This window comes from Hemitrygon akajei, chromosome 8 (genome assembly GCF_048418815.1).
Source record: "Hemitrygon akajei chromosome 8, sHemAka1.3, whole genome shotgun sequence".
Classification (NCBI taxonomy): Eukaryota; Metazoa; Chordata; class Chondrichthyes; order Myliobatiformes; family Dasyatidae; genus Hemitrygon; species Hemitrygon akajei.
The window spans coordinates 173,110,889-173,132,736 of record NC_133131.1 but is presented as its reverse complement, the minus strand read 5'-3'; the positions used below and the strand labels follow the sequence as shown (position 1 = coordinate 173,132,736).

Genomic DNA, 21,848 nt, shown 5'->3' with positions numbered 1-21,848 from the left:
TTTGACAAGGTTCTACATGGTAGGCTTATTCAGAAAGTCAGAAGGCATGGGATCCAGGGAAGTTTGGCCAGGTGGATTCAGAATTGGCTTGCCTGCAGAAGGCAGAGGGTCATGGTGGAGGGAGTACATTCAGATTGGAGGGTTGTGACTAGAGGTGTCCCACAAGGATCTGTTCTGGGACCTCTACTTTTTGTGATTTTTATTAACAACCTGGATGTGGGGTTAGAAGGGTGGGTTGGCAAGTTTGCAGACGACACAAAGGTTGGTGGTGTTGTAGATAGTGTAGAGGATTGTCGAAGATTGCAGAGAGACATTGATAGGATGCAGAAGTGGGCTGAGAAGTGGCAGATGGAGTTCAACCCAGAGAAGTGTGAGGTGGTACACTTTAGAAGAACAAACTCCAAGGCAGAGTACAAAGTAAATGGCAGGATACTTGGTACTGTGGAGGAGCAGAGGGATCTGGGGGTACATTTCCACAGATCCCTGAAAGTTGCCTCACAGGTAGATAGGGTAGTTAAGAAAGCTTATGGGGTGTTAGCTTTCATAAGTCGAGGGATAGAGTTTAAGAGTCGCGATGTAATGATGCAGCTGTATAAAACTCTAGTTAGGCCACACTTGGAGTACTGTGTCCAGTTCTGGTCGCCTCAGTATAGGAAGGATGTGGAAGCATTGGAAAGGGTACAGAGGAGATTTACCAGGATGCTGCCTGGTTTAGAGTAAGGATTATAATCAGAGATTAAGGGAGCTAGGGCTTTACTCTTTGGAGAGAAGGAGGATGAGAAGAGACATGATAGAGATGTACAAGATATTAAGAGGAATAGATAGAGTGGACAGCCAGCGCCACTTCCCCAGGGCACCACTGCTCAGTACAAGAGGACATGGCTTTAAGGTAAGGGGTGGGAAGTTCAAGGAGGATATTAGAGGAAGGTTTTTCACTCAGAGAGTGGTTGGTGCGTGGAATGTACTGCCTGAGTCAGTGGTGGAGGCAGATACACTAGTGAAGTTTAAGAGACTACTAGACAGGTATATGGAGGAATTTAAGGTGGGGGGTTATATGGGAGGCAGGGTTTGAAGGTCGGCACAACATTGTGGGCCGAAGGGCCTGTAATGTGCTGTACTATTCTACTCTAGTAGAGTTATTGACCCCTTCCTGTTCCCAACTTCCACTCAAAGAGACTCTGTAGACAATCCCTCCATGACTTTCCCCTTTTCTGCAGCTGTGACACTATCTCTGATCAGCAGTGCCACACCCCCACCTCTTTTGCCTCCCTTTGTCCTTTCTGAAACATCTAAGTCCTGGCACTCTAAGTAACCATTCCTACTCCCAAGCCATCCAAGTCTCTGTAATGGCCACAACATCATAGCTCCAAGTACTGATCATGCTCTAAGCTCATCCACCTTGTTCATGATACTCCTTGCTTTAAAATATACACATCTCAAACCATCAGTCTGAGTGTATCCCTTCTCTATCACCTACCTATCCTCCCTCTCACACTGTCTACAAGCTTTCTCTATTGTGAGCCAACCACCGCTTCCTCCATCTCTTCAGTCTGGTTCCTACCCCCCCAACAATTCTAGTTTAAACTCTCCCCAATAGCCTTAGCAAACCTCCCTGCCAGGATATTGGTCCCCCTTGGATTCAAGGGCAACCCATCCTTTCTGTTCAGGTCACTCCTGCCCTGAAAGTGGTCCCAGTGATCCAGAAATCTGAATTCCTGCCCCTGCTCCAATCCCACAGCCACACATTTATCCTCCACCTCACTCTATTCCTATACTCACTGTCACGTGGCACTGGCAGTAATCCCGAGATTACTACCTTTTAGGTCCTGCTTCTCAACTTCCTTCCTTACTCCCTGTAACACACACAAAATGCTGGTGGAACACAGTAGGCCAGGCAGCATCAATAGGGAGAAGCACTGTCACCATTTTGGGCCGAGACCCTTCATCAGGACTAACTGAAAAGAAAGATAGTAAGAGATTTGAAAGTAGGAGGGGGGAAGGGGGAAATGCAAAATGATAGAAGACCGGAGGGGGTGGGGTGAAGCTGAGAGCCGGAAAGGTGATTGGCAAAAGGGATACAGAGCTGGAGAAGGGAAAGGATCATGGGATGGGAGGCCCAGGGAGAAAGAAAGGGGGAGGGGAGTACCAGAGGGAGATGGGCAGAGAGAAAAAAAGAGGAGGGGGAGAAAAACTAAATATATCAGAGATGGGGTAAGAAGGGGAGGAGGGGCATTAACAGAAGTTAGAGAAGTCAATGTTCATGCCATCAGGTTGGAGGCTACCCAGCCGGTATATAAGGTGTTGTTCCTCCAACCTGAGTGTGCTTCATCTTGACAGTAGAGGCAGCCATGGATAGACATATCAGAATGGGAATGGGACGTGGAATTAAAACGTGTAGTCACTGGGAGATCCTGCTTTCTTGGCCTGAAATGTCTTTCAGTTAGTCCTGACGAAGGGTCTCAGTCTGAAACGTCAACAGTGCTTCTCCATATAGATGCTGTCTGGCCTGCTGAGTTCCACCAGCATTTTATGTGTGTTGCTTGAATTTCCAGCATCTGCAGATTTCTGCGTGTTTGCTCCTTATTCCCTGTAGTCTGTTTTCAGGACCTCCTCCCTTTTCTGGATGTTGTTTATTTGGATTTTCATAAAGCCTTTGACAAATTAGTGAGAAGATTTTAAAACCCAAGTCATATTATGTATATGTATGTGCTTGTGCGTGTATATACATACATATACACACACACACACACACTTAGTTATTTTGTGTCAGTTTTTACTGTGGAAGATTCTAGCAGAATGCGAAAATTCAAGTGTCAGGGGCAGAAGTGAGTGTCATTGTTATTACCAAGAAGGTGCTTGGGAAGCTGAAAAGTCTGAAAATAGATAAGTCACTTGGACTAGATGGACTGCACATCAGGGTTCTGAAAGAGGTAGCTGAAGAGATTGTGGAGGCATTCGTAATGATCTTCCAAAAACCATCAGATTTGGGAATGGTTCTGAAGGTCTGTAATTTTGTAAATGTCACACCATTTTTTTTTTTGAAGGATGGGAGGCAGCAATAAAGAAATATTAGGCCAGTTACTCTGACTTCAGTGCTTGGAAAGGTGCTGGAGTCTATTAGAAGAATGAGGTTTCAGTGTACTTTTAGACATGATAAAATAAGCAAAATTAGCATTGTTTTTAAAAGGGGAAATCTTGCCTGGAAATAACAGGCAGGATAGACAAAAGAGAGTCAGTGGATGTTGTGTATTTGGATTTTCAGAAGGCCTTTGACTCTTAATAAAATAAGAGCCCATGGTATTACAGGAAAGATTCTAACATGGATAAAAGTGGCTGATTAACAAGAGCAAAGAGTGGGAATAAAGGGGGCCTTTTCTGGTTGAATGCTGGGGGTGACAGTGTGCCACAGGGGTCAGTGTTGGGACCATTTCTTTTTACGTTGTATGTCAATAATTTGGATGACGGAATTAAAGCCTTTGTGGCTGGAATTTTGCAGATAATAGGTGGAGAGGCTGGTAGTGTGGAAGGAGCAGGGTGTCTGCAGAAGGACTGACTAGGAAATTGGGCAAAGAAGTGGCAGATGAAATACGTGGGTGATTGATAAGTTTGTGGCCTAAGGTAGAAGGAGTCAATTTTAGAAACCTAGCACATTTATTTTTCAACATAGTCCCCTCCTACATTTACACACTTAGTCCAGTGGTCACGGAGCATACGGATCTTGGACCTCCAGAAAGTGTCCACAGCAGGGGTGATTGATAAGTTCGTGGCCTAAGGTAGAAGGAGATGAGTTATACTGCTCTCGTTACGTGCACATGCAGTTCAACTCTTTGAATGATTATGCAGTAAGTTTGAAGTTAATAACTCATCGGGGTGATTGATAAGTTTGTGGCCTAAGGTAGAAGGAGATGAGTTATTCACTTCAAACATTCTGCATAATCACTGAAACAGTGGAACTGCATGCGCATGTAATGAGAGCTGTATTACTCATCTCCCTCTACCGTAGGCTACAAACTTATCAATCACCCCTCGTATAGTGCAAGGAAGTGTATGCTCATGCACTTTGGCATAAGGAATAAAGGCATGGACTTTTCTAAACAGGGAGAAAATTCAAAATCAGAGGTGCAAAGGGACCTGTATGAGGAGTCACAGGAGTCCCTGAAGGTCAACTCACAGGTTGAGTTGGTGGTGAGGAAGGCAAAAGCGAGGTTAGCATTCATTTCGAGAGGACTAGAATACAAAAACAAGGATGTCATGCTGAGGCTTTGTAAGGAATCGGTCACATTGCACTTAGAATATTGAGAAAGAGGAGAAAATCTGCAGATGCTGGAATTCTGGAGGAACTCAGCAAGCCAGGTTGTATCTACGGAAAAGAGTAAACAGTTGATGTTTCCAGCAGAGACCCTTCACTCTGAATTCCTCCAGCATTTTGTGTGTGCTGCTTGGAATACTGAGATCAGTTTTGGGCCCATTATCTAAAAAAAAAGATGTGCTGGCACTGGAGAGGGTCCAAAGGAGGTTCACGAGAATGATCCCTGGATTGAAAAGATTAACATACGAGGAGCATTTAATGGCTCTGGGGCTGTACTCACTAGTGTTTAGAAGAATAAGGGGGAGGGGGGGGATCTCATTGAATCTTATCAAATATTGAAAGGCCTAGCCAGAGTGGATGTGGAGATGATGCTTCCTTCAGTGAGGAAATGTAGGACCAGAGGGCACAGCCTCAGAAATGAGGAACGTCCATTTAGTACAGAGATGAGGAAAAATTTCTTTAGCCAGAGGGTGGTGAATCTGGAGTTCGCTGCCACAGACAGCTGTGGAGGCCAAGTCATTTGGATATATTTAAAGCGAAGGCTGAATGGTTCTTGATTAGTTAAACTGTTAAAGGTTACAGGGAGCAGCTCGAGAATGGGGTTGAGAGGGATAATAAATAGCAGAGTGGACTCGATGGGCTGAATGGCCTAATTCTGCTGCTACACCTCATGGCCTTACTCCAGGTGCGGTATCATGAATGACTTATTTAACTGTAACGTAATGTCCCTCCTATTATACTTGATGCCTTGACTGATGAAGGCCTACATGCTAAACATTTTCTTTAGCATCGCACGTATATGAAACAAAGTATTCATTAAGAATTTCTTCTCCCACATTCAACTTCAGTCACATTTCCTCTTCCATCCCTGATCAGTCCTATCCTCACTAGTTGTCCTCCTGTTCTTCATGTAGACATAGAATGTAATAGGGTTCAGAATCAGGTTTCATATCACTGGCATGTGTATGAAATTTATACGTAATATAAAATATACTATAAAAATTGAGTCAGTCATGCAAAAAGAGAGGACAAGATAGTGAGGTAGTGTTCATTGTCCATTCATTGAGGTGGCATCCAGTACTAAAGACTTTTACCATCTGGGTCTTCATCTTGTTACTAACAACAGGGAAATCACACAAAAGCCTGAGTACCCTCATTAAAAGGTTCAGGAACATGATGGTGCCGTGAATTGAGGGACTGAGATATAGGGAAAAGTTGAATAGGTCAGGACTTTATTCCCTGGAGTGCAGGGGAACAAGGGGAGATTTGATAGAAATATGTAAAATTTTGAGGGGCATAGATAGGGTAAATGCAAACAGGCTTATTTCACTAAGGTTGTAAGAGACTAGAACTAGAGGTCATTGGTTAAGTGTGAAAGGTGAAATTTAAGAGGGCAACTTCTTCCCTCAGTGGCTGGTCCGAGAGTGGAAGAAGCTACCAGCAGAAGTGGTGGATGCAGGTTCAACTGAACATTTAAGAGTGGCTTGGGGAAGAACATGGGAGTGGTAAGGAGGGCTATGGGTCCAGATTGATGGGATTAAGCGGAATAACTTCAGCATGGACTAGATGGCCAAAAGGACCTGGTTCTATGCTGTAGAACTCTATATACAACTCTAACAGCTACCCCTCTGTCAGATTTCCAAAAACTTTGTTACTCCTTTTATTTTGCATGATTTGTGTAATTTATAGTCCTTGTGTCTTTGCACTGTTCTGCCATTGCAATCATTGAAGTCAGTGACTGGACAGCATACAGGACCAGTTAAGACAAATAGATCGGCACACAAGGGTGAGAAATTTTAAAGTCTTTGAACATGAGCTGAAGTTATGGTGATATGATTTGGTAGGCTGCTCTATGGGCCCCATACTCACAGTCGTCACTTCCTTTGCAACGGTATCTTCCCGATACAGCAAGTAATCAATCCTGCGTCCACCTCCAACAGTTGAAGACTCTGGACTTTCGGAGGTGTCAATAACACAGTTAACAGGGAATGCCAGGTATTGTTTCCTCAACTCATCGATTTCCAAGGCCCTGAAAAGGAACAAATTTGGGTGTTTTGGAGTTATTATTGTACAGAAAAAGGTCCACCATGTCCAGCTGATCAAGTTCCTACCTATACTGATCATATCTTGCAGCATTTGGTTGCAGTCTGCTACGCCTTGGGGACAAGAGTTCATCTACATATTTCTTAAGTAAATTAAAACTGTGCAAAAAGCATTTTAGAATGCTACCAGGACTAGAAGGCATGAGTTACAAAGAGGATAGAAAGACTGGACCTTTTATCTTCCCCAGAACAACAGAGACTGAAGGCGATCAGATACAATTAAAAAAAACACAAAGGGCACAAATAAAGTGGATGGTCAGTCTTTTTCTCAGGTAAATCTAAAATTAGAGGGTGTAGGCTTAAAGTGACAGGGGAAAGATTTAGATCAGGGGTTCCCAACCAGGGGTCCATGGATCCCTTGCTTAATGGCATTGGTCCATGGCATAAAAAACTTTGGGTGAGAGGGGTAAGATTTAAAAGGTAGCTGAGGGGCAATATTTTCACAGAGGTGGTGCATATGTGGAACGAGCTGCCCAAGGAAATGACAGAGGCAGCTATACAATATTGATGTTTAAAAGACATTTAGTTAGGTACAAAGTACATGGATAGGAAAGGTTTATGGACCAAATGCAGGTAAATGGGACTAGTTCAGTTGGGCAACTTGGTGGGCATGGGGTTGGGCTGATGGCCTCTTTTCCATGCTGTTTAACTTTGACTGTTGACATGCTCTCTTCACATTACTCCCATCAGTGAGGACATACAGGAGTCTGCAGACTCACACCTTTCTGGAAGACCTTCTTCTGCAACAGCATCAGATTTCTGAATGGACAATGAACCTACGAACTCTACCTCAATATTTTCTTCTTTTTTGTTCCCTTTTTGTACTTCATTTTTTATATTTCTTATTGTAATGTATAGTTTTATTGTATATTGTAATGTACTGCTCCTGAAAAACATTTCACAACATATCCCAGTGATGTTAAACCTGATTCTGATTATAAATGATCTTAAAGTCTCTGCCTGATTCACCCTCTCAGGCAGTGCATTCCAAATTGCAACCACCCTAAATGGAAAGTCTTCCTCCGATCTCCCCTACCACCATTGGTTTAAGATGTCTTAAGAAGAAGCTTCCCACCATCCACTCTCTGTGCCCGATACCTCTGTCAGAGCTACCCCAGGCTCCCTCTGTTTCAAGGAAACCAAACCCAGCTTGACCAGTCTCTCCTCATAACTGAAATATTTCATGCCAGGCAACACCCTAATGAATCACCTCTGCACTTGCTACAGTGCAATCACGTTAATTTTATTTTCAAATTCAAGTTTATTTTATTTATTGACATATACTGCAGAACAGGCCTTTCAGTTCCTTCAAGCCACAGTGCCCAGTAATCACCCAGTTGAATCCGAGCCCAACCACGGGACAATTTGCAATGAACAATTAACCTATCAACCCAGTATATCTTTGGACTGTGGGAGGAAACTGGAGCATCCAGCGGAAACTCACAGTCATGGGCAGAATGTTTAAACTCCTTACAGGCAGCAGCAGGAAATGAACCTGAGTCACCTGTTCTGTATTGTGCTAGCCACTATGCTACCAGGCTGCCTGCATATTATACCAATAATTCGTATAATTATTGGTCATTCAATAATTAACACGAATACAGCCTTCTTCTGGGGCTAAGGTGCAAAACACAGCACCAAGTCACACAGCACATAGTTATAGTAGTGGAAAAACATACAGTTACAAGAACATATATAAAGTACAGCCCAAGCCCCTGAGCATCATGGCCTGTAGATTGGTGGTGCATGGATGTTGGCCTGGAGACACGCCTTTGCAAAAACAGCCCGCAGTAGTTCTCATCCTGTGCAAATGCACGACAGACTATTGCAACCCAGCTGGTGTCCCACCGAGTGAACACTGGAGGGCAGCACTGATGGAAGGGGCCAGGCTCCAACCAGGTATGAAATCCAATAGCTCCCAACCAGCTCTGGCATCTTCCTCCCCGGCAGTTGTGTCAAGCAACTCCGAAGCACGAGGGCCTTCTCCTCGTAACAACTTGACAACCTGGCTTCCCCACTAGCCTTGCCAATGATTTATTTAATGATACCGCATAGAAAAGGCCCTTCTGGCCCAATAAACCACATCACCCAGCAACCCACCTACTGAACCCCAAGCCTAATCATAGGACAATTTACAAAGACCATTTACCTACTAACCAGTACATCACTGGAATGTGGAAGGAAACCAGAGCACCCGGAAGAAACCCTTGCAGTTTCATGGACAGAATGTACAAACTCCTTACAGACGGTGCTCTCCACATTCAAAAGACATTGGGGTTAGTAGGTTAATTGGTTACATGCGTGTAATTGGGTGGTGCAGGTTCACTGGGCCAGAAAGGCCTATTAACACACTGCATCTCTAAGTTTTGGGCATGCTATGTTGGCTCTGGAAGCAGGGCAACACTTGTGGGCTGCCCCCAGCACATCCTCACACAGTGTTGGTCATTGAAATAAATGACAAATTTCATTGTATGCTGCTTCAATGTACGTGACAAACAAAGCTAAGCTTTAAAATCCCACCTTATGTGGTTGGTTCTTAACTAGTCTCTGCCATAGTAGCGTAGAAACTTGGAAAGTTTCCAGGGTGTAAGCCTGGGCAATGGTTTTTAAAAAAATGGAAGACTGGCAGTTGCCCAAGCTGCAAGTTTCCCTCTCCACGCCACTGATGTTGTCCAAGGGAAGGACGTTAGGACCCATACAGCTTGGCACTGGCGTCATCGCAGAGCAATGTGTGGTTAAGTGCCTTGCTCAAGGACACACACGCAGCCTCAGCCAAGGCTCGAACTAGTGACCTTCAGATCACTGGACGAATTCCTTAACCACTTGGCTACGTGCCAAGTGTACGTCTAAATAAATAACACCCCTTTGAAAGGACAGATGGGAACTGGGACTGACATTTCATTTGAGGGACAACACATTTACTACCACATTAGCAGCACCAGCTTACAGCTGGCCCTGAACCGATAGCCTTCTGACAGGGTGAACACATTGTACCAGAGGTCACACTGGAGCGATAGACTGGCTTTCCTCCCACTTTTGCCAATACTCACCGCTGCAAATTCTCTGGACTGATTACTGGCTCCTCATACATCGTTCTTTGTTCTAACAGTGTACCTAGGAGACAGATGGGACAAGCCAATTGCTATCATTATAAAAACAAACCGGCCTGACCACAGATGGCGTACTGTCAACAGTCTGGGCTCGAAATTATAGGAAAGATTTGAAGGACGTGGACCAAGATGCTTCCAACAGAAAATCCGGGACTATTTTCCTAGGAATAGCGGAGGCTGGGAAGGGCCATATAGAGATACTTAAGATCCTGAAGGAGATAAACATAGAAACATAGAAAACCTACAGCACACTACATGTCCCTACCTTAGAAATTACTAGGCTTACCCATAGCCCTCTATATTTTTAAGCTCCACGTACCTATCCAAAAGTCTCTTAAAAGACACCATTGTATCCGCATCCACCACCATTGCTGGCAGCCCATTCCACACACTCACCACTCTCTGAGTAAAAAACTTACCCCTGACATCTCCACTGTACCTACTCCCCAGCACCTTTAACCTGTTAAGTAGTTTTTAGCTCTGTTATCAGCAAATTCCAAGAAAGCCCACAGCAGATAGCAGTAAAACAGGATGAGGTGGGTGAGGGCTCAAAGCTAACTTATTTCAGAGAATAAAGAGTACAAACCTATGACCCCAGGCTTCTCTTTACCCGGTGCAATGCAACAAGGATCTTTATACATTTTGAGGATCTGATGCTGCTGCTCCAAATGATCCTCTAAAACAAAAAAATAAGTGTTTAGTTATTCAGCAACTAGACCATTTCCATTCTAGTACAGCAGTAAGCATATGCTTATATTGTGCCAACTATAGGTCCGGATTCAATTCCCACTGCTATCTATAAGGAGCTTTACATTTTCCCCGTGACTGCATGGATTTCCTCTAGATGCTCGTTACCTCCCACATTTCAAAGATGTACTGGTTAGGGTTAATGAATTGTGGGCATGCTGTGTTGGTGCTGGAAATGTAATGACACTTGCTGGTTTCCCAGCACAATCCTCACTGACTTAATTTTTCAGAAAGGACGCATTTCACTGTATGTTTCCGTGTACATGTGACAGTTATTGTGACAGATGTAACACAGAAGTGGCTACTCTAACCCATATGTTTTGGTCATGTGTAAGTTTAAATAATTTTTGGAGGGATGTGTTTGGAATATTATCCAAAGTTATAGATATGGATGTTCAACCTAATCCACTTACAGCAATTTTTGGGATTTTTCCAGAGAAAGCAAGAAAAGTGTCTGCTTCCGCCCAACATGTGATAGCTTTTTCAACTTTACTGGCTAGGAGAGCTATTTTACTACACTGGAAAGAATCTAATCCACCTACTGTTTTCTATTGGCTCTCCTCCATTATGTCATGTCTAAGTTTGGAGAAAATTAGAAGCCGGACATTTGATACATCCTTTAATTTTGAACAAGTCTGGCGACCCTTTATTCAAAATTTTCACATGATTTAATTTATCTTTATTTATTTATTTTTCTTTATTCTCTTTGGGGAAAATCCTTATCCATGAAGGGTTGGAGATGACTGGAAGGATGTGTTTTTTTTTGCTCTCTTTTTAAAAATTTTATCCTCAATTGGACTGCCCAATCTTTCTTTTTCTTTCCTTTTTTTCTTTCTCCTTTTTTTGTTTCAGTTTAGTTAGTGAGTTTTTTTCTTTATCAATAAAATTGCCAATCTTTTTTTATGATTGCTATGAGGAGTTGTAGTTTCTTTTTGACCATTGTATATATACAGCATAATATATTACCTATTTGATTTTGACATTATATACTTTCTGGTTTTACTATTGCTGTTTATATGTCTTTTATATTATCTACTTGTTAAACTCCTCTTTCGATTTGTATATTCTTTATTTGAAAATCAATAAAAAAGATTGAAAAATGAAATGAAATGACAGTTATTACCCTTCAACCATCAGGCTCTCAAACCAGAGAGGATAACTTCACTCACCCCAACACTGAACTCTTCCCACAACCTATGGACTCACTTTCAAGAACTCTTCATCTCACATTCTCAGTATTTATTGCCCATTTATTATTTCTTTCTTTGGTATTTGCACAGTTTGTTGCCACTTGTACACTGCCTGTTTGCCCTTCCTGTATGTGTTTTTCATTGATGTCTCTTTGTACTTACTGTGAATGCTCCAAGAAAATGAATCTTGGGATAGTATAGGGTGACATCTGTACTTTAATAAACTTACTTGAATTTTTGTACTTTGAAATAAAGCTAATCTTACCTTATCATTAAATAGGAACATCTGTGATGTGAAACCTGATGGACATGTTACTGCCATATTAAACTATATGGAGATAACACTCCTGGATGTGGGAATAGCAGGGAGACATGCTGCTCTGATTACCTGACTGGCAGACCACAGTACATGCGCTTGCAACACTGTGTGCCAGACAGAGTGGTCAGCAGCACTGGGGCTCCACAGGGGACTGTCCTGTCTCCCTTTCTCTTCACTATCTACACCTCGGACTTCAACTACTGCACAGAGTCTTGCCATCTTCAGAAGTTTTCTGATGACTCTGCCATAGTTGGATGCATCAGCAAGGGAGATGAGGCTGAGTACAGGGCTACGGTGGGAAACTTTGTCACATGGTGTGAGCAGAATCATCTACAGCTTAATGTGAAAAAAACTAAGGAGCTGGTGGTGGACTTGAGGAGGGCTAAGGCACCGGTGACCCCTGTTTCCATCCAAGGGGTCAGTGTGGACATGGTGGAGGATTACAAATACCTGGGGATAAAAATTGACAATAAACTAGACTGGTCAAAGAACACTGAGGCTGTCTACAAGAAGGATCAGAGGCAGTCTCTACTTCCTGAGGAGATTGAGGTCCTTTAACATCTGCCGGACATTGCTGAGGATGTGGTGGCCAGTGCTATCATGTTTGCTGTTGTGTGCTGGGGCAGCAGGCTGAGGGTAGCAGACACCAACAGAATCAATAAACTCATTCGTAAGGCCAGTGATGTTGTGGGGGTGGAACTGACTCTCTGACGGTGGTGTCTGAAAAGAGGATGCTGTCCAAGTTGCATGCCATCTTGGACAATGACTCCCATCCACTCCATAATGTACTGGTTAGGCACAGGAGTACATTCAGCCAGAGACTCATTCCACCGAGATGTAACACTGAGCGTTATAGGAAGTCATTCCTGCCTGTGGCCATCAAACTTTACAACTCCTTCCTAGGAGTGTCAGACACCCTGAGCCAATAGGCTGGTCCTGGACTTATTTCCATTTGGCACAATTAACTTATTATTATTTAATTATTTATGATTTATTTTGCTATATTGTCTACACTATTTTTGGTTGGTGCGACTGTAACGAAACCCAATTTCCCTCAGGATCAATAAAGTATGTCTGTCTGTCTATAGCTCATTAGGATGCCCTGCAGATCACTACTATCCATGAAGATCTTGTTCAACCCTACAAAATTCTGGAGGAACTCAGCTGGCCAGGCAGCATCATTGGAGGGAAATGAGTAGATGATGTTTTCAGGCTGAGACCTTCATCAGGACTCATTTAAACTTGGTTAATGCAGTGATGTGGAAACTGGATAACGCACAGAGTAATCCAGATCACAAGTGCAACATATCCGAGTTTGTGGTTGGCACTTCGGGATGTTTCCAGCTCCGAATCTGTGGCGACTGTTGCAGAATCTATGGAATACTGGAAGATGAGGGCTAGTGTATCCACCATTTTTGTGGTCATCTCTTTTATAAGCAAGGATATAGATCATTAGGCCCTAAAGACTTAATCGTAAGACCATAAGACATAGGAGCAGAATTAGGCCATTTGGCCCATCAAGTCTGCTCCACCACTCAATCATGGCTGATTCTTTTATATCCTCGCCCTCAACCCCATTTTCCAGCCTTCTCCCCATAACCTTTGATGCCATGTCCAATCAAGTACCTATCAATCTCTGCCTTAAATACACCCAGTGATCTGGCCTCCACAGCTGCACGTGGCAACAAATTCCACAAATTCACCACCCTCTGGTGAAAAAAATTTCTCTGTAGCCCTGTTTTGAAAGGGCGCACCTCTATCCTGAGGTCGTGCCCTCTGTTCCTAGACTCTCCCACCATGGGAAACATCCTTTCCACATCTACTCTAAGTCTTTCAACATTCGAAAGGTTTCAGTGAGATCCCCCCCCCCCCCCCCATCCTTCTGAATTCCAGTGAGTACAGACCCAGAGCCATCAAACGTTCCTCGTATGATAACCTTTTTATTCCTGGAATCATCCTTGTGAACCTCTCTGGAGCCTCTCCAATGGCAGCACATCTTTTCTAAGATGAGGGGTCCAAAACTGCTCACAATACTCAAGGTGAGGCCTCACCAGTGCCTTATCACATCCTTGTTCTTGTATTCTAGACATCTTGAAATTAATGCCAACATGGCATTTGCCTTCCTCACTGCTGATGCCACCTGCAAGTTAGTGTTTAGGGTGTTCTGCACAAGGACTCCCAAGTCCCTCTGCATCTCAGATTTTTGGATTGTCTCCCTGTTTAGAAAATAGTTTGCACATTTATTTCTACTACCAAAGTACATGACCATGCATTTTCCAACAATTTATTTGCCACTTTCTTGCCCATTCTCCTAATCTGTCTTGAGTCCTTCTGCATCCTACCTGTTTCCTCAACACTACCTTCCCCTCCACCAATCTTTGTATCATCTGCAAACTTGGGAACAAAGCCACCTATTTCATCATCTAAATCATTTACATACAGCATAAAAAGTTGTCCCAACACCAACCGCTGCAGAACACCACTAGTCATATGCAGTCAACCAGACAAGGATCCCTTTATTCCCACTCACTGCCTTCTTCCAATCAGCCAATGCTCTAACCATCTTAATAACTTCCCTGTAATACCACAGGCTCTTAATTTGGTAAGCAGCCTCATGTGTGGCACCTTGTCAAAGGCCTTCTGAAAGTCCAAATATACAAAATCCACTGCATTCCCTTTATCTGTAGTCTCCTCAAAGAATTCTAACAGGTACGTCAAACAGGATTTTCCCTTAAGGAAACCATGCTGACCTTGGCCTGTGTCACAAAGTACCCACCACTTCGTCCTTAACAATTGACTCTAATGTCTTCCCAGTCACTGAAGTCAGGCTAACTTAACTGGTCTATAATTTCCTGTATGCTACCTTCCTCCTTTCTTAAAGAGTGGAGTGACATTTGCAATTTTCCAGTCCTCCGGCACCTCGCCAGAGTCCAATGATTTTTGAAAAATCATTGCTAATTTCCTCACAATCACTAACGCGATGCCTTTCAGAACCCTAAGGTGCAGTTCATCTGGTCCAGGTGACTTATACACTTTTAGGTCTTTTAGCTTTCTGATCACCTTCTCTCTTGTAATAGTAACTGTACCTACTTCTCTTCTGACCTCTGGCAGAACCCTAGCCCTAGCCGTCAGTGTCTTCCACAGTGCAGACTGATGCAAAATACTCATTTAGTTCATCTGCCATCTCCTTGTCCCCTATTATTACTTCTCCTGCCTCATTTTCTAGGTCCTATACCTACTCTCATCTTTTCCTTACATACTTGATGTTCATGTTCCTTACATACTTGATCCTTATGTTATGAGCATCTCTGTGCTTCTTTGCTGAATTCTGAAATTTTCCAAATTCGCAGGCTTACCTCTCATTTTGGCAACTTTATACACCTTTACCTTGGATTGATAACACTAGCTAATTTCTCCTGAAAGCCATGGTTAAATAACATTTCCTGTTGCGTTGGTTGTGTGGCTCAATATAGCAAACAATTACCATATAATTACAGTATTACACACAACCATATCACTTAGCTCCAAATGAAAACTCGCTTGCGTATAGGAAAGCTTGAGTATCCAATCTGAACTAAATGACAATACAGGTGAGATCAGTGTGTCTCCTCCAGGGGCAGAGAGGTCACAATCATTTGGGATGTCTGCAGAGTCTGACACTCACCCAGCGAGCAGTTATCAAAATTGAAATCGCCACAAAGAACATCGAACACAACCTTCTCATCCTCACACTCTGTTGCACTCATGAACTCGCTGATCCAATCTGCGATATGACTGAGTTGGTTCTGACGGATGTGGCTGTCCTCTGAAATAAAGAGACATGGACTTGAAACCTGACAAACATTCATGCAACCACTTTCCTATGTTACATGCTACCATTTCCCTATGTTTAGAGAGGGTACAGAGAAGATTTATCGGATTATTTTAACAATCCTATGATGTTACAGGAAAGATTCTGGTATGGACAGAGAATAGGCTGACAGGTGGGAATAAAGGGGGCCTTTTCTGGTTGGTTGCCAGTGGCTAGTAGTTTTTGTAGTAGTGTTTTTCAGGGGTCAGTATTGAGGCAGCTACTTCTCACATTGTAATGGGCATCCGTTAGTTTTGAGAGACCATGGATTTGCACCTTGGAAAGTTTCCAGGGTGCAGGCTTGAATGGGAGACCGGCAGATCCCCATGCTGCAAGTCTCCACTCTCCACACCACCGATGTTATCCAAGGGAAGGGCAAGGGCCGATACAGCTTGGCACCGGTGTCATGGCACAGCAATGCGTGGTTAAGTGCCTTGCTCAAGGACACAACATGCTGCCGTAGCTGAGGCTCGAACTAGCGACCTTCAGATCACTAGACCAACACCTTAACCACTTTTCACATTGTCTATCAGTGATTTGGATAATTGAATTGATGGCTTTGTGCAAAGTTTGTGGATGATATGAAGATAGGCGGAATGGTAGATAGTGCTGAGGAAGAAATGCGATTGCAGCAGGACATAGACAAGTTGGAAGAATGGGCAAAAAAGTGGCGGATGGAATACAGTATTGGGTTTTGATATGATAACGAATTTTGATAAAAGGAACAACAGTGTGGACTATTATCTAAATGGGGAAAAGGTTCAAACATCAGAGGTGCAAAGGGACTTGGGTGTTCTCATGCAAGACCCCAGTAATTTAATTTACAAGTTGAGTCTGTGGTAAAGGAGGCAAATGCAATACTGGTATTTATTTCAAGGGGAATAGAATATAAAAGCACAGAGATAATGCCGTGGCTTTATAAGACACTACTCAGACCACACTTGGAGCACCGTCAAGAGTCGTGGGTCCATTTCTTAGAAAGGACATGTTGCCATTGGAGAGAGTCCACAGGAGGTTCGCAAGGATGATTCCAGGCATGAAGAGGTTAAATTATGGCATTTGGCAGCTTTGGGCCTGTACTCACTGGAATTTAAAAGAATGCAGGGGGTTCTCATTAAAACCTACTGAATATTGAAAGGACTAGACAGGGTGAATGTTGAAAGGACAGTTCCTATGGTGGGGTATCCGGAACTAAAGGGCACAGTCTCAAAATTGAAGGGCGACCCTTTAGAATGGGGGCAAGAGGAATTTTTTTAGCTAGTGTGGTGAATCTATGGAATGCTCTGCTACAGACTGCGGCGGAGGCCAAGACCGTGGGTACATTTAAGGCAGAAGTTGATAGTTCCCTGATCAGTCAGGGCATCAAAGGATATGGCAAGAAGGCAGGTGTATGAGGTTGATTAGGATAATAGACAATAGGCGCAGAAGTAGACCATTCGGCCCTTCGAGCCTGCACCGCCATTCTGAGATCATGGCTGATCATCTACTATCAATACCCGGTTCCTGCCTTGTCCCCATATCCCTTGATTCCCCTATCCATAAGATACCTATCTAGCTCCTTCTTGAAAGCATCCAGAGAATTGGCCTCCACTACCTTCCGAGGCAGTGCATTCCAGACCCCCACAACTCTCTGGGAGAAGAAGTTTTTCCTTAACTCTGTCCTAAATGACCTACCCCTTATTCTCAAACCATGTCCTCTGGTACTGGACTCTCCCAGCATCTGGAACATATTTCCTGCCTCTATCTTGTCCAATCCCTTAATAATCTTATATGTTTCAATCAGATTCCCCTCTCAATCTCCTTAATTCCAGTGTGTACAAGCCCAGTCTCTCTAACCTCTCTGCATAAGACAGTCCAGACATCCCAGGAATTAACCTCGTGAATCTACTCTGCACTTCCTCTACAGCCAAGATGTCCTTCCTTAACCCTGGAGACCAAAACTGTACACAATACTCCAGGTGTGGTCTCACCAGGGCTCTGTACAAATGCAAGAGGATTTCCTTGCTCTTGTACTCAATTCCCTTTGTAATAAAGGCCAACATTCCATTAGCCTTCTTCACTACCTGCTGCACTTGTTTATTCACCTTCAGTGACTGATGAACAAGGACTCCTAGATCTCTTTGTATTTCTCCCTTACCTAACTCTACACCGTTCAGATAATAATCTGCCTTCCTGTTCTTACTCCCAAAGTGGATAACCTCACACTTATTCACTTTAAATGTCATCTGCCAAGTATCTGCCCACTCACCCAGCCTATCCAAGTCACCCTGAATTCTCCTAACGTCCTCATCACATGTCACACTGCCACCCAGCTTATTATCATCAGCAAATCTGCTGATGTTATTCTCAATGGCTTCATCTAAATCGTTGACATAAATCGTAAACAGCTGTGGTCCCAATACCGAACCCTGTGGCACCCCACTAGTCACCACCTGCCAATCCGAGAAACACCCATTCACCGCTACCCTTTGCTTTCTATCTGCCAACCAGTTTTCTATCCATGTCAATGTCTTCCCCCCAATGCCCTGAGCTTTGATTTTACCCACCAATCTCCTATGTGGGACCTTATCAAATGCCTTCTGAAAATCGAGGTACACTACATCCACTGGATCTCCCCCGTCTAACTTCCTGGTTACATCCTCGAAAAACTCCAACAGATTAGTCAAGCCTGTTTCACCCTTGGTAAATCCATGCTGGCTCGGCCCAATCCTATCACTGCTATCTAGATATGCCACTATTTCATCTTTAATAATGGACTCTAGCATCTTCCCCACCACCGATGTCAGGCTGACAGGTCGATAGTTCTCTGTTTTCTCCCTCCCTCCTTTCTTAAAAAGTGGGATAACATTAGCCATTCTCCAATCCTCAGGAACTGATCCTGAATCTAAGGAACATTGGAAAATGATTACCAATGCATCCGCAATTTCCAGGGCCATCTCCTTTAGTACCCTAGGATGCAGACCATCTGGACCTGGGGATTTGTCAGCCTTCAGTCTCATCAGTCTACTCATCACCGTTTCCTTCCTAATGTCAATCTGTTTCATTTCCTCTGTAACCCTATGTCCTTGGCCCATCCATACATCTGGGAGATTGCTTGTGTCTTCCTTAGTGAAGACAGATCTAAAGTACTTATTAAATTCTTCTGCCATTTCTCTGTTTCTCATAACAATTTCACCCAATTCATTCTTCAAGGGCCCAATATTGTTCCTAACTATCTTCTTTCTCTTCACATACCTAAAAAAGCTTTTGCTATCCTCCTTTATATTCCTGGCTAGCTTGCATTTGCACCTCATTTTTTCTCCCCGTATTGCCTTTTAGTTAAGTTCTGTTGTTCCTTAAAAACTTCCCAATCATCTGGCCTCCCACTCACCTTAGCTCTGTCATAGTTCCTTTTTTTTTTAATGCTATGCAATCTCCGACTTCCTTTGTCAACCACTCTGGCCCCTTTCCCCCCTTTGAATCCTTCCTTCTCCGGGGGATGAACTGATTTTGCACCTTGTGCATTATTCCCAAGAATACCTGCCATTGCTGTTCCACTGTCTTTTCTGCTAGGCTATCCGTCCAGTCAACTTTGGCCAGCTCCTCCCTCATGGCTCCATAGTTTCCCCTGTTCATCTGCAACACTGACACCTCCGAGCTGCCCTTATCCTTCTCAAATTGCAGATAAAAGCTTATCATATTGTGATCACTACCTCCTAATGGCTCCTTTACTGCGAGATCGCTTATCAAATCCTGTTCATTACATAACACTAAATCCAGAATAGCCTTGTCCCTGGTCGGCTCTCGTACAAGCTGTTCCAAGAATGCATCCCGTAGGCACTCTACAAACTCCCTATCCTGGGGTCCAGCACCAACTTGATTCTCCCAGTTCACCTGCATGTTGAAATCCTCCATAACTACTGCGACATTACCTTTGCCACATGCCAATGTTAACTCCCTATTCAACTTGCACCCAATATCCATGCTACTGTTTGGTGGCCTGTAGCCAACACCCATTAGGGTCCTTTTGCCCTTACTGTTCCTCAATTCTATCCACACAGACTCTACTTCTCCTGATCCTATGTCCCCCCTTGCAAAGGACTGAATCTCATTCCTCACCACAGGGCCACCCCACCCCCTCTGCCCACATTTCTGTCCCTACGATAGCACGTATACCCTTGTACATTCATTTCCCAGGTCTGATCTCCCTGCAGCCATGTCTCCGTTATACCAACAACATCAATAGTTACCCATTCGCACCTGAGCTTCAAGCTCATCTGCCTTATTTCTGACACTTTGTGCATTCAGATATAGAATTTTTAGCCCATTTCTCCTCTCTCTGTTTGAATCACTGCCTATTGTGCTTAACCCAGCTCCTCGAACTTCCATCGGGCTATACGCCCCTGGAATTTTGTTGTCCTTCCTAAATTTACTTATTCTTTCTGCACATTTAACTCCATGTTCCGTCAGACCATCCCTCTGTACATATGTCCTCCTCATCACTTGTTCTGCCTCACCTTTCTCTACTACACACTTAATATTCCAGAACCATGTAGTCCCCACCTGTCCTTTATTCTTCCTCTCACTATCCTGTCTCACAGTCTGGATCCCCGCCCCCTGCAAATTTAGTTTAAACCCCCCCCAAGAAGCACTAGCAAACTTCCCTGCAAGAATGTTAGTACGGCTCCAGTTCAGGTGTAAACCGTCCCTTCGGAACAGATCCCACCTTCCCTGGAACAAAGCCCGATTATCTAAAAACCTGAAGCCCTCCCTGCTGCACCATCCTCTCAGCCAAGTATTAATCTGTATAATCTTTCTGTTCCTTGCCTCACTCGCACGTGGCACAGGTAGCAATCCTGAGATTGTTACCCTCGAGGTCCTGCTCTTCACCTTCGCACCTAACTCCCTACGCAGGACCCCCACACTCATCTTACCCACGTCATTGGTCCCTACAATGACCACAACATCTGGATTCTTGCCCTCCCTCTCGAGAATAACCTGCACCCGATCTGAGATGTCTCGGACCCCGGCACCAGGGAAGCAACATACCATCCGAGACTCCCGATCTTCCCCACAAAATCTCCTATCCGCCCCCCTGACTACAGAATCCCCTATCACTACCGCTCTCTTCTCTTCCCTCCTCCCCTTCCTAGTCGAGGGTCCAACCTCAGTGCCAGAGACAGGACCACTGCAACTTGTTCCTGGTAGGTCATCCCCACCAACAGTATCCAAAACGGTATACCTATTTTTGATGGGAACGGCCACAGGGGTACTCTGCTCTCTCTGTCTGCTCCCCCGCCTCTCTTGACTGTCACCCATTTGCCTACCTCCTGTCTTTTCGGTGTGACTACCTCCCGATAACTCTTATCTATCTCTGCCTCTGCCTCCCGAATGATCCGTAGTTCATCCAGCTCCTGCTCCAATTCCCTAACTCGGTCTGATAGGAGCTGCAGCTGGATGCACCTATTGCAGGTGTGATCATCAGGGACATATGTGTTGACCCTGACCTCCCACATACTGCATACGGAGCCACAGAGTTAAGTGCCTGGAATGCACTGCCAGTTGTGGCAGCAAAGACAGATACATTAGGATATTTAGGGGACTCTTAGATGAAAGGTTTTGGGCTGTTTAGGAGAGAAGGGTTAGATTGATCATGGAGTAGGTTAAAAGTTTGATACAACATTATGGGCTGAAGGATCTGTACTTTGCTGTATGGATTATTGTAGAGCAATTATAACTTGACAGCACTGTTAACAATATTCTTCACTGCTTTGCCCCTGATTGGGTGAAGATTGTATGGGCAATAGCAACAAACTGGATTAGGAATGTCATTCTTTTCATGGACAGCATTTATTTTGAGTCTGATGAGCAAAACAATGCTTCCCTACTCTCCAAAATAATGAACACTGTCCTTGATTATGTAGACTCCTACAAGAAAAACAACAATAAGGGTCAAAGTGGGTGGAACAAGCTTCTAGTGGAAATGGTGGATGTGGGTTCGATTGAGACTTCCAAGAGAAATTTGGCTAAGTAGATGGATGGGAGGGTGATGGCCCAGGTGTGGGTTGATGGGACCAGGCAGAATATGTTTGTCATGGATGAGATGGACCAAAGAGCCTGTTTCTGTACTGCAGTTCTCTATGACTGATTACATGACATTACGTAGATTACACCATATTTTATGTTCTGCATGAGCATTCTCCAAGCTTATCATCAGATAATCCCATCAGGTAAGTAGCCAC

At 43.9% G+C, this 21,848-nt stretch overlaps 1 protein-coding gene across 5 annotated transcripts in view; it reads right to left on the bottom strand.

Annotated features, from left to right (window-relative positions):
• Positions 1-21,848, bottom strand: part of smpd5 (sphingomyelin phosphodiesterase 5) — a 52,989-nt gene that overhangs the window by 12,732 nt on the left and 18,409 nt on the right. For 4 of the 5 annotated variants that reach the window (XR_012100078.1, XM_073055103.1, XM_073055102.1 and 1 more), the window contains exons 4-7: positions 15,442-15,582; positions 10,108-10,197; positions 9,462-9,525; positions 6,179-6,338 (exon numbers count right to left, since the gene is read on the bottom strand). Coding sequence is in view for 4 of the 5 variants with exons in the window: in XM_073055103.1 (XP_072911204.1) it covers positions 6,179-6,338; positions 9,462-9,525; positions 10,108-10,197; positions 15,442-15,582 (455 nt within the window). In the remaining variant the exon portion in view is untranslated. Of the gene's footprint in view, positions 1-2,385; positions 2,652-6,178; positions 6,339-9,461; positions 9,526-10,107; positions 10,198-15,441; positions 15,583-21,848 lie in introns of those variants that run through there. The other variant, XM_073055105.1, reaches the window with a different exon arrangement.